The following is a 16,952-nucleotide window of genomic DNA, read 5'->3' on the forward strand; positions in this document are numbered from 1 at the left end:
GCCAATGTCTTATACGACGAGTTTGCCACGAACTCTCGTATGTCCCTCCTCAGAATGCTCAGATATCGGCTCACACGTGCCTGCTCAGTGGACACGTGTTCAGGACAGTACATCGCTCTCTCATGGAACATCCTCGAAATCTTAGTCACTGATTATGTCTTCTGCTTGAGAGATAGAAACTCCTGTGCCAAACGTTCCCTCTCCACCGGGGGAACATACTCATCTCGGAACATCTGAACAAACCTCTCTCATGACACTGCAACATGATCTGCAGGGGTAAAACCAGATGTCGCAAACTTCCACCAGAGCTTCGCTCCCAAGCGAAGCTGGTTCAGTGCAAACTGAACTCTCAAGTGACCGGGACATGAACATGTGTAAAAACACCCCTCAATATCATAGATCCACCTCATCGCAACAATCTGATCCTGCGTCCCATCAAACTCTGGTGGCTTCGTGTTGCGAATTCTCGGAACAACAACGAGTCACCTCCCTAAGGCCTAACAGCGGAGACGGCTGCAGTGGCCGCGACAGCAGCAGCCTCAGTGATAGTAGTGTATCGCTCATTAAACGTCTGTATCAAGGTGGTCTTGATAGACCCAAACATCTCTGGAATCTCTGCTCGGATAGCTGCAGCCACCTCCTCGTGGATCATCCTCCGTATCTCCTCATCACTACTCCCACAACTCCCAAGGTTGTGGCGTGTACCCACCATGATGTCTCTGAAACACAACACAAAATCATTAGAGACTCGTTCGAGCATACTCACAATCGATCACCCCCTACTCTTTCCTTAGCATCCTAAGGATTCTTACTTGGACCGCTCACTGATCCGGTGCTTCCAGCAGTACGGGCCCAATACTACCTTCCACACTACATCAGTTTTCACCCCAAGTCCTCCTCCTCGGATCCCAAAACAAGTACTCTATGCCTCACAAGATACTCTCACAGTAGACCTCTCATTGGCTCTCTCCTGCTATGTACTCATACTCAAGCTAAACACTAATAGCAAAAATCCCTAGGCAAGGCATCACAAATCAGGCCACCCTAGTCCTAATATATGAATTACCTAGCCAATTCTCTAGCATACATTATATCACATAAAATATCACGTAACATAAAATGAGGGTATTATGGGAAATCACCGCTCGGGCTCTGGCTGATTGTACACACTGCTCCGGCTCGCCTTCTCTTAAACTCTTGCTTATTTTTAGAAAAGTTTATATCTTTTTGAAAATCCTTCTCAAATCCTCAGTTTGAGTCCAAACACACCCGAGGGTGCATTTGAATCCCTCAAACCAAGGCTCTGATACCAACTTGTAACGACGTAAATTTTTCAAACAATTTTTCTCATTTTAAAACAAAATACATCTCAATTCATCTTTCTCAAAATCACATATGTCTCAAATGTCAACAATAAAACATAAATCCCAGAATCATAAAACAATCTCTCGCCAGTGTGTACAATCATGCCAATGCCTTGCCGCGATCCTCGGAACTACCTGAAACACATAACACATAACACGGTAAGCATAAAGCTTAGTGAGTTCCCCAAAATACCACACACAGCTCATTAGCCGCTCGAGCTATAACTCAATAAGACCCTTCGGTCAATGTGTCTCAGTGGGACCCTCCAGTCCCATAACTCAGATGGACCCTCCGGTCCCTCAACTCAGCAACTAAATATAATACACAATAAGCATATCACAAAACAAATAGCAGGATATCTCATAACACAGTTCATGCACATAAGACCCTCTGGTCACACATAAAATTACCACTCAAGGTAAGTATAGTGAGAAGACTCACCTCGTCAGCTAATGAATGAAAATCTCGTACTCGGGATCTCGATCTCTGCCCACCGGTATAGCCTCAATAATTATCCCTAATTAATATTGGCCCCCAAGAAGCTAGACTAACCCTTCTACAACTCACAGAAGGGTAAAAGACCATTTTACCCCTCCAAGGCTTAATAGTCCTCAATCTTGACCAAACCCTAAAAGTCAAAAAAGCTAACAGCAGGGAGTACGTTGCGCGTTCCAATTCCCTACGCTGGGCGTACTCGGCAGCTATACAAAATCGGTGGTGCTCGACCCCTACGTTGCGCGTACTGGTGTTACGCCCAGCGTACACCCCAATTTCACTCTTCTCACATTTATGGTCTTAATCAGTTAAGACATAAGCTCATATCTCAGATCTGGACCTTCTAATGCCCCTTAATCCATAAACTCATCGACTTTAAGCCTTTGCATGGCTGAAAAGTCACCATCCTCCAAAAATACACACTCTTTTGCCTCAAGGACCTCATAACTCATGCATGGAGTGATTTCACCAACCAAGATTGGATTTTTATGGCATAACACCGCTCATATACTCAAAAGGGGTTGGTCCTAGACTTCGGAGTTCAAGATCTCATAAAGACTCCACCTTTATGGGACAAAACCCTAAAATGCTCAAATAACATGCTCATAAGAAAGGAAAGGCAAAGTCTGAAATTTTATACCTTAACAAGAAGCTTCCCACTTAGATTTGCTCAGATCTAGAAGCTTGGACTCCAAATCTCCTTCTTCAAGGCCTTCTCTTATCTTTAAAACCACGCAAACACTCTCTCAAGGCTCAAACACACACACACACAAGCTCTAGGATGGAGGTTAGGACACTCTTAGGTTTTTCTCTCTGGAAATGGTGGCCAGAAATAAGGCCATCATGTTCCTTATATAGGGGACTCACCCCAAATTAGGGTTGCATTCTGGGCCTAGTACGCCCAACGTACTCACGGATTTGCCCAAGGTACTAGGTGGTCTCCGCGTTACATGCACGCTGACGAGTACGCCCTGCGTACTCATTTTTTAGTCTTTTATAAATAAGGCCAAAAATGACAATAGCTTAAAAGGTCAAGGTTCTCGAGGTATACCTGGACTCGGGATGTTACAATCATGTTTATATATGTATAGGTATATAAATAAGACTAAAAGGGCTTAGGAATAATGAATTGCCTTATTTCCTTTTCCTTGTTTGGCTGTGGGCTTAAGGTTGAGTTATTTGTCCGAAGGTCGTTTCCTTCTTAATTATATATATATATATATATATATATATATATATATATATATATATATATATATATATATATATATATATATATATATATTATACATATAGGAATATAAAAGGTTACTTCAATCAATATTGTTACCTTTGTATCACGCTGAGTAAAGGGGTACATTCATGAGAGATCATGCTAATCAGATAGAACATATAAATTATAATAGGTATAATTTATGAAACAAACGAGAAATCTATTTTTACTAGATAAGTATACAAGGTTTAAACTAGTTTTTTAAGAAAAAGGATATAATTCAATCTTTACTTACAACTAGATAAACCAAAAATGTGAGATACTACTTCACGACATAGCAATATACTTGTTATGTCGCGTTTTGTAACCAGAGTATCATGGAGGGAGAGCGGGCATTGTGTGTATAGATCTATACAAGACTAACAATCCCACACCTCATTGTTAGCTACAGTGGGACCTTTCGGTCTACGGGTGACAAATGTCACATCAGTTTTGACGCCAGAAGGTTGTCGTGCTTATACTAGTCACTCAGCATGGTTATAACCACATCACATTTTAACCCTAATTAACTAGTTTAATAATAGGGTAGTTATTACACCAGTAGTGTATTTTTAAGAAATACTATTGCATCAATCATTTTCCATAAACAAAACAGAAAACACTCTTCTTATAATTTTATGGTGAGTTAAAATTATGTTATACTATGTTATAAGTACAATAACACATATACGAAACAATTTTATGGAATTAAAACTACGTTTCACTTGTAAAGCAGAAAGTCTAGGATTTTTTGAAATGCATTCAATCATTTTCTTAAAAAAAATGCAACCATAAAAGAAACTAATACTTATGAACTCACCAACTTAAATGTTGGTCCTCTCTTTCAAAATAACTTGTATTCTCAGGGAATCCAGTAAACAGGTACACTCCCAGAGCTTTTGAGAAGACAGCCTAGTACCTTGCTGCGTCTTTTGTCTTTTACTTTATCTACTTTTGATGTCAAATGTTCAATGTTTGAACACCTATGTAAAAACTAATACATTATTAATACAATGGTTGTTGTACTTTGATTACTATAATGCATGTGTGGTGATACTTGACATGAAGTCACCCACCCTCGGACGTTTCTGCTGTTCGGGTTTGGGGGTGTGACAAGGCGTAAGTGATGACATGCCTTCTCTGCATCAACACTGCGCCCAAACCTGAGATATACACGTCACAAAACACTACGAAATCCTCAATGCCCTCTGGCAGGGCTAAGATCGGTGCCTCGCACACCTCTACCTTAAAGTCTCGAACATTGCCTGCTGCTCAGGCCCCCAGCGGAATGTCACCGACTTCTTGGTCAGTCGGGTCAGTGGAACAACGATGTTGGAGAAATCCTGGATGAATCTTCGATAGTAACCCGCCAAACCAAGAAAACTCCAAATCTCGGATGGGTACCTCGGAACCTCCCATCTCATCATGGCCTCTATCTTGGCCGGATCGATCAGTATACCATTCTGGTTGACAAGGTGCCCCAGAAACCGCACCTCGAGCAACCAAAACTCACACTTGGAGAACTTTGCGAAAACTCTCTCCTTCTTCAATGTCTCTAACACCTCCCTCCGGTGCTCCTCATGCTGCTCATGCGTCTTGGAGTAAACCAAGATGTCATCAATAAAGACTATCATAGATCGATCCAACATCGGTCTGCATACGCGGTTCATGAGATCCATGAATGCGACAAGAACATTGGTGATCCCAAATGGCATCACCAAGAACCCATAATGACCAGATCTTTTGGCACATCTTTGTTTTTCATACTTCGAGATTGCAAAAGCATACAAAAAGCCTTGGAAGAATCCAAAGATTTTAATTGCCAATGTGGATTTGGAAAAATATGAAGATGGGGATATTACCTTTAAGACCTGTGGGAGTGGTGTTTCAAGGGAAGAAGGTGAAAGGAAAGCAAAGAACATATTTCTTCCACACAGATATGAAGGACATGTACTCAACAACAAACCTAACTAATCTTTTGTTCGTAATTGCTAAGTGCAAGAGTAATTCTGATGCTGATAGATAGGAAATTCACAAGCATATTTGAAGACTTGAATAATCTTCGCAAAGGGGGAGAATCTAGAGTTCATAAGTTGTGAAGTTATTGATATGCGAAGTCTTGTATTGTAATGTCAATGATAGTGTAGCTGTCTATATCGAAGTTTATGTGACTTCGATATATCTATGTATTTCTAGGAGCATTTAGTCTATGTACTTAATGTCGACGTCTCCTAATATATTTTGTATTTGTTGATAGCACTATAAATAGTGATACAATATAGGTTATTAGTACGCTTTTTTTTTCTTTCACAAACTTGTAACCTTGTTCCTTTCCAGATAATACAAACTGAACCAGATTTATTTACTTCTCGTATTCATATTTCTGTTTGAAATCAATACTTGATTGAATTCTTGACTCTTCAAGTTATTTTAGTATTTAAGTTGGATACAATATCGTTTATACTTTATAGCAACAAACTTTTTGTGGGTTTAAAGTTTAAACCCGAAAACCCAAAAAACAGTGAACACAGATTCTCTTGGATTCAAACCGAAACCCACAAGCCCAAATAAAAACTGAACCATACGAAAACCAACCCGTACGGGTTTTAGAATCGGAAAAAACGATTTCTACTGTTTTGCTCCGTTTTAACAAAACACCGACTCAAACCGACTCATGTTCATCATTAGTATATTTTGTGTCGATTAAAACAAAACCCAAGCCCTAAATATCAAGGTTCTAAATAACGTAAGGCGTGACTTGGCGGCAATATCAAGCCTCAAGCTTTTCCAAGCCTTGGCGAGTCACGACATTTGTAAAGTGTGCTTTAAGGTGACAATTTTGTATATAATTCATATTTTTATATGTATTTTCAACTATTATTCATTTTCATACACATATATGAGTTAAGACGATGTTTTGGTAAAACTTGACGGCAGGTGCAAGCCTTAGAGTCGTGGCGCGCCATGGCAGAGCCATGTCGAGCTTTTTAGAACCTTGCTAAATATTGATAATATGTTTAATAAAAATAAAAATTCAACCTTATACATATAAATATTTGGATGAACGATTTTGAAATGATTATTACAACTTCACGATCCAAAATCAAATAATTGAATGTAACAAAGCGATCAAAATTCAGGTAGTTAAGCTACTTTACATCTATAACAAAGAAAACCTTGTTGCAACGACCTTTTTTAGAATATTTGATTATTCTGACATTAAAAAACAAAATCAGGCTGATGATTATTTTTACACTAAATAACAAAATCAAGTTCATTAACAGCAAGTCCACAACCAAAGTGATCATTGGGATGCCAAGTCGCTGTATTTACTTTTTTAGCCTTCTCATATATCAACTCCGTAAGATTAGGGGTGTTAAGGAAAATAAAAGCTAAAAAAATAAAAAACACACCTATGACAAATTAAATATCCACTTGTATTTGATATAAATAAATACTATTTTTTTTTCTTCACTTTTCACATTTTCATTCAATTTTTCAAATGTCATTTTATAATTATTTTAATTTTTTTTCACATTTCATTTTATGATTTTTTCTATTTTATTAAATTTTACGTAATATTTTAATACAATAATTGCAATAAATATAGTAATAAATGGATATCGTTTTCATTAATGAAGTTATTTTTACATTTCAAAATTTCTAAAACTAAAGCTAATTAGTTTCTTTTGTTTATTTATTTAAATTTAAAAAAATAAAACTCATTTTCATTATAATAATTCATTATTTTTTATATTTTTTTTATAATTTAAAGTTTTCAAATATTTTGACCTCTATATTTAACATTTTTTTTAAATTAACCCATTTAATACATGTATCTCACAAGTCACAACTAGTTTATTAAAATGTAACATAGATAAAAAAAATATGTAAAAAAAATATTGAAAGATATTTAATTTCTCTTTGACTATTTGTTTATAATCGCTTATATTTATTACAATATTACTTTTCATTAAAAGGCATCAATAATAAAAAAAAGATGGTTAATTCAATTATTGTATCAAAACCTATAACTTTACTAAATTTATCAAACCTATCAGTTTATCAAACCCTATTAGTTTACTAATCATATAAAGATTATTATTAAAAATAGCCATATTAAATGTCTGATATTAAGATTTTAAAAGGTGTGAGAAGTGGTATGCCGACATTGTCAAACATTAATTTTAGGAGCCACAACAAGGCTGTGTAAAAATTATTATTAATTATTAATATTATTATTATTTACAAACAAGTGTATTCCTACGTTATTGACAACGTTCTGCTCTCCCTCATCGCATACCTCCGAGAGGTCTAAGATCTCATCGAGGTAACCCGGACAAAGCTCCAAGAGGGATTTACCATGGATTACCACTCCTAGCACATCATCTCCACAACAACTGATGAAGAAAAGTACAATACTCTAAAGAAATTCCTCCAAGAGGCAAGATCAAACGACGGTTCCATAGAAGACAACCTGACATTCATGATCGGATCAATCCATACAAGAATCGCAACTTACAAACGTCTGATGAAGCAACCTTCCACCAACTAGATGAACTTTACGTTTCATATAATATATGAATGAAGCATGTATCTGCCGATAAATAAATAATCAAACCATGTATCATTGCTTACTATAATTCATCGTTTGATCATAATCTAACCCCCGCTACGCGGGGGCTCTTTTCTAGTTATTATTATTTACGATCAGACCTAAGGAGGTACGGGAAGTGCGATCACACAACACATGTCAAAGGAGTCAAAAATTTGTTTACGTACTATAAAAATAGAATCATCAACAAATATTTTTGTTGGAAATGTGTCGCTAAAGGACATCAACGAAACAATTAGAAAAGGACATAGTGAGCGAATTAGCGACGTATTAGCTTGTCGCAAAACACTTTGCAATCATGTGATTTCGATCGCAATTTCATCACTAATCATCATTGTTGATTATTTGTAAATGAACAGTTTTTCTGTTTGTAATCATAATTATTAATATAATTAGCGACGACCCGTCTATTAAGTGTCAGATCTTATCGTTAATGAATTTTGTTTTTATATATAAAAATATATTTATGACCCATTTATAATTTTGCCGCATAGTTTTCAAATTCAACAAATCGACTCGTATATATATATATATATATATATATATATATATATATATATATATATATATATATATATATATATATATATATATATATATATATATATATATATATATATATATATATATATATATATATATATATATATATATATATATATATATATATATATATATTAAGCGTACGCCCGTGTGTTGCATATGAATAAAATTTTATGATAAAATAATAATTTTTTCTTATATTTAATATACATTTGCAAAACTAATTGTAAACGGTTATCAAAGCACCCACACCGGTGCCATGTTACAATCTTGCAAATGGTGTACAGTTCATCGTTATTCATCTATTTGTAGAAAAAGAAATAATGAGCCACAATAAAATAATTGCAAGCCTTTCATATATAGCAAGATGAAGCCCTAGGTGGATGCTTAGTGGCATTGCAAATTTTACTTGAAAGATTTACTTGAAAGACGAGATGAAGATGCTCTCACAATTATCTATCAATACTATTATATCCAAAAGTCGAACAAAATAGCATTGTCGACATTTTTAAGTCAAGTATATATAAATAATCAAACTCTAAAACATGAAAAAACACATTCACATAAATTACCTCAAAATCTAAAATAAAAAAATATACATGTATGAACTTTATAGATATATCTTTATATTAACATTTATTAGATGTCAAAAGTATCATAAGTTAAATTTTTTTTGAGTTTAATCAGGCCCGGTCCAAACGGTGGGCAACATGGACGGTCGCCCATGGCCCATGTCTCAATGGGGCCCAAAATTCATAAAATACATGGTGTGTGTGTGTGTATATATATATATATATATATATATATATATATATATATATATATATATAATTAACCTAACTAAAAATGCTAAGAGAAGTATTTTTTCTTTAAATTAGTTGTTTTTGTAATGTTGTCGCAATATTTATGTTTTGAATATTAATAGTGAATTTTATAACGGTGTATCTATTTTCGATTTAATTTTTATCATAATTATGACTTTGGGGGCCCATTTTTTTCTTTTCGCCCAAGGCCATCTATATCTATAGATCGGTCGTGATTGTAATGATTAATCAATTGAAACTTGAGTAGTTTTAGTATTAAAATAAATTAATGTTGTAGTTTATAGCCTTAGTACATGGCATCGCAACGGTGCCAGGTAAAAATATGTATTATGGTAGGTTAGCGGGTGTGGTTATATGGTACCATTTCATATTAGCTTTGTGAGGTTAGGGGATGATGATGAGAAAATAATATAACGCTGAAGTTTCATACCAAAAATGTGATGAGTTGTGGTACCACATCCATTGATGTTACATGGACAAAGATAGGTGCGGTTTTGTATAGTGTCAAGTAGTGGCCAACAATCCTAACTTCTATGGGCGTGTTCGGCAAAATTAGTTAGTAGTGAGTGGCGGGTAGCTTGTAACGTTTTGTTAAACGCTATATGAAGTAAACATTTGGATTTGGGGTGTTTTGTTTAAACTAAACGCTAGAAGCTTGTAGTGCCAAACAAGACTTTCTGTTCAAAACAGAGCGTTTTGTTAAACGTTATAAGCTAGAAGCTCTTAAACGCTCCCAAAAGCTTCGTGCCGAACATACCCTATGTCCGTAGTTCAAAAAATTATGTTTATTTTCTTTTCTATTATTGTGCTTATTTTTTTTACAAGTAAAAATTGACTTTAGTGGTTCATAGTTTCATACCATCATTTTAGTTGGGTTAACATATTATAACATACAATTATAATATTATTATAATGTTATAAAAATCGGCCACTATTCCATATAGTTTCTCTATGATGTCGATTTTATCACAATGAAGGTGCAATGGCCACCCGCGTAAAGAAAATAAATCCTAATCCGTTCACACATAAAGCAAATACATCACTACATATGTCTAGGGTTTTCATAAATTTCAAGTTTACAAATTTCCTAGAATAATTAATCTTTGTATGTCATTTCATATACCAGTCTAGGATCTTGTGATTGATTTTTGCTTTCTCGAAGCAAAATCAAGAACTTTTTCTGTTCCCCAAAACACCATTATTTGAGTTCTATCGTTGTTGATTCCCAAGCAGAATTTATCTAAAATCTTGCAAGACAAAGAAGCTATTGTGTGTCGGGGTAATATTGGTATTTAAGTCGAAAATGTGGATCCTGTGGGAAATTGGACATGGATTTTAGCAGTTGATTTGATTTGATCAAAAGGGGTTTTCAATTTTGACTTGTATTAGCGGATTGAAAGACTTCCAAAAATTCGGGGTTCTGTTTTGGGTGATTGTGGTTCAGAATCAGCAACGGGGTGAAAGTTGACTTTGCGTTTACTAGTTGATTTTGAAGAACCAAGATATAATTATATAACAAAGGTATGGTTCTTAAGTTCTTTTGTCGACTTTCCGATCAAAATCACCTCAATTGACTTGTAATTAGCTTTCTTCTGCTGATTACTTGATGATTATACTATTGAATTAGTGTTTGTTCATGAAAGAACCCATGATCGTTGATAGTTTAAGCGTTTTTATGTATCTACGCAACATAAATAATGGTTACGAGTTTATGTCAATCAAACATACGGAATATTTCTGGAATGAATCTGTTTAATTTGATGAATTGATGTAAACAGGAGTAGGTTTTTACTTTCTAGACTCGATAGTCAAACCTATGCCTTCTAAATTTAGATTCAACATATATATTTTACTTTTTTCTTTTATTCTTGACAACTTTCTATTTTACCACTTTCTTTATTAGTTAAATATAGTTGATCAATTTTAAAGCTTAAATTAGATGTTTGACACACAAAAGTCAACTGATAAAATCCTTTTTTTCTGTGACTTGAAGGATCAAAATCAGGTAGTTAGAAATATTTGGTGTAAAATGTCAGGGACAATTATGTAATTTCACATCTAACCTAATTTATTACAGGTTGTTTTTGCTTTTTTTTGTTACTATTATGGGTTCTTTTTGCGCCAAGCTTGTCCCATGTTGTCTAGTTTCACCAGAAGAGTCATCAGTTCGTGAGGATCCAACTGCTGGTATGTACTTTTATATATTTGCTTATTACAAATATTATACTTTCAATTTTTTTTCTTATTAAGACATTTTACTTTAAATTTATGTTTATCAAGACATTGTAATTAGAAAAATACAGTCAATTTTAGCAAATACGATATCTTTTGTATTTTAGGGCAAAATGCAAGAAGTACCTTTGTATTTTCATTTATTGTGTATTATAGCATCCTACTCTTATTTCCTTCTAAGATTACATCTATGTAATTCCATTATTTTTTCTTATTAAGCCACTGTTCTTTGAAAAAAGTGCACATTTATATCATTCCACTTGTAATATTTTTAGGACATAATAGTAAGAATTGCTTTTTATTCGGTCTTTTTTAAAAGTGCAATGTTGCATTAGGAAGAAATGAAAGTATGATCATGCTATAATAAACAAATCAATGAATGTTTATTGCTATTTCTTCCATTTATCTCTGAAACATAATCCAATTTGACCCATTAGTCGTTAAATATAGTGCTAAAATGCAAGAAATAGTAATGCAGTTTTACTAATTTGTGTGTTATAGCACCCTACTTGCATTCCTTTCCACTACAACATTGTACTTTCAATTTTGTTTTTCTTTTGAAAACATTGTACTTTTAAAAATCTACCAGGTATAACATTATACTTTTTATTTTAATAATAGGACATTATACTTTGAAAAATCATAGCAGCAAGAATTGCTTTGTATTTGGAAGGAATGAAAGTAGTAAAAGCAATGAAAGTATGTTGCTATCGCTTACATTTAACCCCAACCAATAAACCACATTGACCCATTTTTGTGTTTTTTTTTTGCAGGCAATAAAGATGAGGTTGTGAATGATCCAACAGCTTTCAAAGAGTTCACAGTTGAACAACTTAGAAATGCCACATCAGGTTTTGCTGTTGAGAATATTGTATCTGAACATGGTGAAAAAGCTCCAAATGTGGTTTATAAAGGGAAACTTGACAATCAAACCAGGATAGCTGTAAAACGCTTTAATCGATCCGCTTGGCCTGATTCTAGACAATTTATCGTATGTTTCTTTTAGCCTTTGGGATGTGTTATGCATGAAATAGCAATGTACTTTCACTAATTTTTTTTAATATATATCTATATCATCCTATTTTTTATATTTCATCATATTAGAGCATTGTATTTTGAGAAATATATCCCAATATAGCAATGTCATCCAAATACAAAACAATATTCACATAGATGTTATAATTGAGTAGGCATTTCAAAGCATAAAGCCCCGATTAGAAAAACGCATTGCTATTTCTTGCATTTACTCTTTTGAGGAAAGTGGTTTGACTTTTCAGTCAAATGTCCGAAACACTTTTAGAACGTTGTGAAGCCGAACATAAAAGCTTCGTTGAATCAATATAACAAATGAGGAAGCAAGCTTTTAAAGAATTTTTATTGTTCCTGTAAGATGACTGATTCTTAATTTGAGAAGGGATCATGCATGGATTTTGGAGTATTTATGTATGTTGATTGAGGGCATAAATGTCATTTCACAGGAAGAAGCTAAATCTGTTGGGCAGCTGCGTAATGTTAGGTTGGCTAATCTTCTTGGTTGCTGCTGTGAAGATGATGAGAGGCTACTTGTGGCTGAGTACATGCCCAATAACACACTTGCCAAACATCTTTTTCACTGTAAGGACACTCGAGTTTTTGCAATGTACTTTTAAAGAAATATCATATTTCAAATACAAAGCAATTTACACTGCTATAAATATAATTAGATAGTGTTTTTTTTTGAAGTATAATGTTACAGTTGGATAGATATACTTCAAAGTGTGTTGTCTCAATAAGAAAAGATTGAATGTATAATGCTATTTCTTGTATTTATTGCTTATAATGCAAAGTTTTTATTGATTCAGGGGAATCACATCCAATGAAGTGGGCAATGAGGTTAAGAGTTGTGCTACATCTTGCAGAAGCTCTTGAATATTGTACAAGTAAAGGTCGTGCTCTTTATCATGACCTCAATGCATACCGAGTTTTGTTTGATGAGGTGAAGTTTTTAAAGAAAACTTGTTTTTTTTTTTCAAAAACTTTGGTGAATCGGTTTATTTATGAATTATATTTTTTACAGGAAGGTAACCCAAGACTTTCATGTTTTGGTCTCATGAAGAATAGTAGGGATGGGAAAAGTTATAGTACAAATCTTGCATTTACTCCTCCTGAATATTTGAGAACAGGTACGTTTTTTGTCCCATGAAAATTGCAATTTTTTTTTTAAAGTTTTTTGTATTTGGGTTTTTTAAGATTCTCTTGTCATTGATGAAGGGCATTTTAGTAATTTATCAAGAATTCAACCACTTTTTTTTTTTTAAACTATGTCCAATCAATCGTTGCAATGTTTCTTAAAACTGATTTTTGACTTTGGATTTGAGATGAACTCTATTAAGTTTGATGGGAAATGTGAGTATTTAGTTACCCTTTTGCCTATTAGGTCCTCAAGATTCTCTCAGTTGTTATTGAAGGGTATTTTAGTAATTTCTTTTAAAAACTGTCTAATCAATCGTTGCAATGTTCTGTAAAACTGGTTTTTGATCGAGACACATTCTTTAAAACTTTATGGGAAAAGCAAGTTGCATTAGAATATTCTGATGTTTGGCTTTGGAGTTGGTTAAAGATTCTCTTGTCGTTATATTGAAGGGTATTTTGGTAATTTGTCAAGAACCCAACCACTTTTTCTTGTTCTCATTTAGGGAGAGTGACTCCGGAGAGTGTGATATATAGCTTTGGGACTCTTTTGCTTGACCTTCTTAGTGGAAAGCACATCCCTCCTAGCCACGTAAGTATATGAATACATGTTCTCGCTATATATGAATAGTGAATACCATATTGGAGGGTATTTTGGTAATTTGAGTTTTGATTTGTTTTGAATAGGCTCTTGACCTGATAAGAGACCGAAACCTTCAAATGCTTACGGATTCATGCCTTGAAGGACAGTTCTCTAATGATGATGGAACCGAGTTGGTGCGTTTGGCTTCTCGTTGTTTGAATTATGAGCCACGTGAACGCCCAAATCCAAAGACAGTTGTGTCTGCTCTAATTTCCCTTCAAAAGGAAACTGAGGTTAGTTTTAGTTTGACTTTTGTTGACTTGTGGATATTCTCCTTTTTGCCCTCTCCACACTTTTTAGATCAAAACATTAGTTACAAAAAATTGTTGGGAGTGAAAATATTATAATTTTGTTCATATATATATATATATATATATATATAATACTATAACTGGGAAAATCGGGTAAGATCATTCAAAGTACACTGCTCTAGAAAGAAAAATCTGAAACTGGTTTGATTTTTCAAAGTATAATGTTCTAATAAGAAAAACGTGAAAGTACAATGCTATAATTGGTTAGATTGTTCACAAAGTTACAATGCTCTTAATAAGTGAATTTATATTTTTGACATGATATATGTATAGGTTCCTTCATATGTTTTAATGGGCATCCAAACAACTACTTCATTTTCGCCTCGATCTCCTCTTGGTGAAGCATGCTTGAGAATGGATTTGACTGCAATGCATGAAATTATGGAAAAGCTTTCCTATAAAGATGATGAAGGACAAACAACTGAGGTTATATAATATAATATATTTTGCATATATTCACTTTATAATACAAATTTTTTATTGTTATTTATTTGCTTTTGATATTCATTCTTTTTTTTATTTGTTTAGCTCTCGTTTCAAATGTGGACTGATCAAATGCAAGAATCACTAAACTCAAAAAAGAAGGGTGATATGGCGTTTCGACACAAAGAATTTAGCACTGCAATCGAATGCTATACCCAGGTTTTAAGATTTTATTTTCAATTTGTAAATCTAAAATTTTAAATTTGAATTTTAAATTTCAAGTGTTGTTGGATTAAGGGGCTTATTACTTATATAAATGCAATGAAGTTAGGTTTTTTTTACGAAGTTATGCAACGATGTGGATGCTCTAGGAATATATGCATCCATGTTTCATTTATCATTTTCTTTTATCAATTTATGCAATATATAACCTTAAACTTTTAAAATATGCTTTAATTTATCCATTATAGCAATCTACATACATCTCTTTACCCATAATAGCAAAAACATATGTACATTTATTTACTCATAATAGCAATATGTAACCTGAAACTTATAAATTGATTTATCATCTTTGATGCTAATATACACACATTTTTCTAACATTTTTCTTTTATCCATAATAGAAACATACTTATGTTTGTTTATTTATTTATTTTTAGTTCATTGAATATGGACCTATGGTGTCTCCAACTGTATTCGCACGCCGAAGTTTGTCATATTTAATGAATGAGAAGCCTCAAGAAGCATTGGGGGATGCCATGCAAGCACAAGTCATCTCGCCCGTGTGGCACATTGCATCATATCTACAAGCCGCATCACTTTTTGCCCTCAAAATGGAAACTGAAGCCCATGTGGCTCTTAAAGAAGGTGCCACTCTTGAAGCCAAGAAAAATGGAACCTCCATCAATGGACAATAATAAAAGCAAGTTGCTACCCTTGTTTTATATTGTAAATGTCTTCTATTTTTATTATATCACTTGCTTCTTTTTGTATGGAAATTGGGGGTGGATGAAAGATGGTGGTGCGTTGAATTGACGATTTTGCCCTTGGTTTCTTGTTTTGTTTTCTTTTGCATGTGGAGTAAATTGTGTGTTGGGAAAGATAGAAGAACAAATTTGGTTTTCTTTTGGTGGGGAATTTGATTGTAAAGGAAGAACTCAGTTGACAATACATGTGTAGTTTGTGTACAAAATGACTATTTTCAATATTTTGTACTTTTTGTTTTGTTTTTTTGGTGTTCTTCTATATGGAACACTATGGTTAAGAGAGGCTCATATGAGTTGAAGCTAACAACATGTCGATTACACACCGGGGGTTGGTAAGAACTGAGGGGCAATGCCCCTCTAACCTAAGTGGGATGATGACCAATATTAAGAAAAACATTAACTCTATAACTTGATTCAAATTTTGAAGTTGTGAAAACAGAAGTTGTGTTCATTAATCACATTTTAACATCAAGATAAGCAAAACATCATTTTCGTCCAAATAACCATGTAAAACAGGTATGCAACTTGGCCATCCCTACGAAACAAAATACAATAGTCATGAAAAAAAAGGATAAAAAAGATAGCATTTTGGCTAAATTCCTAAGCTACAAACTTTCCAAAAGTTAATAACCGTAAATCAATACAATGTCTAGCATCAATACCTTTTTTCTATCTCTTAGACCGAGTGACTGACTATTATCATAAGGTTAATGTTATTTTTTCTATATAAGGAAATTTAGTGGTTTAGTCAGATGACTAAGAAAAATGTAAAATAAATTTGTAAAAAGAAGATGACATTCAAACACATGTTAAAACTGAATTAAGTTCAAATAAAATTTAGGCAAGATTAGGTGTCGACCAACCATTTTGTGCCCATTTTTCCCAGTTACTCAATGTTGAATTTATTAAAATACAGAAAAAGACCATTATATAAATTTAGCCACTTGAAATATTGCCTAAATTTAAACCCCTGACTTCAATTTCTCCCTATCTGAGATTTCTATCATCAATCTTTAAGACATGTAAAAGTGTAGGGTGTAAATTTAATAAAAATAAATATAGCTAAATTGAGTGTGGATCTAGTTTTTGAT

The 16,952-nt window shown here is 33.7% G+C and overlaps 1 protein-coding gene across 1 annotated transcript; it reads left to right on the top strand.

Moving 5' to 3' along the window:
• Positions 1-10,053: 10,053 nt before the first annotated feature.
• LOC111920243 (serine/threonine-protein kinase BSK7) lies at positions 10,054-16,080 on the top strand. The gene is made up of 11 exons (XM_023915832.3): positions 10,054-10,615; positions 11,172-11,281; positions 12,100-12,317; positions 12,805-12,940; positions 13,168-13,301; positions 13,383-13,488; positions 14,002-14,087; positions 14,183-14,371; positions 14,723-14,875; positions 14,978-15,091; positions 15,535-16,080. The coding sequence occupies exons 2-11, from the start codon at positions 11,200-11,202 to the stop codon at positions 15,790-15,792; spliced, it is 1,476 nt and encodes a 491-aa protein (XP_023771600.1). The 5' UTR covers positions 10,054-10,615; positions 11,172-11,199; the 3' UTR covers positions 15,793-16,080.
• The last annotated feature ends 872 nt before the right edge of the window (positions 16,081-16,952 follow it).

This window comes from Lactuca sativa, chromosome 3 (genome assembly GCF_002870075.4).
Source record: "Lactuca sativa cultivar Salinas chromosome 3, Lsat_Salinas_v11, whole genome shotgun sequence".
NCBI lineage: Eukaryota > Viridiplantae > Streptophyta > Magnoliopsida > Asterales > Asteraceae > Lactuca > Lactuca sativa.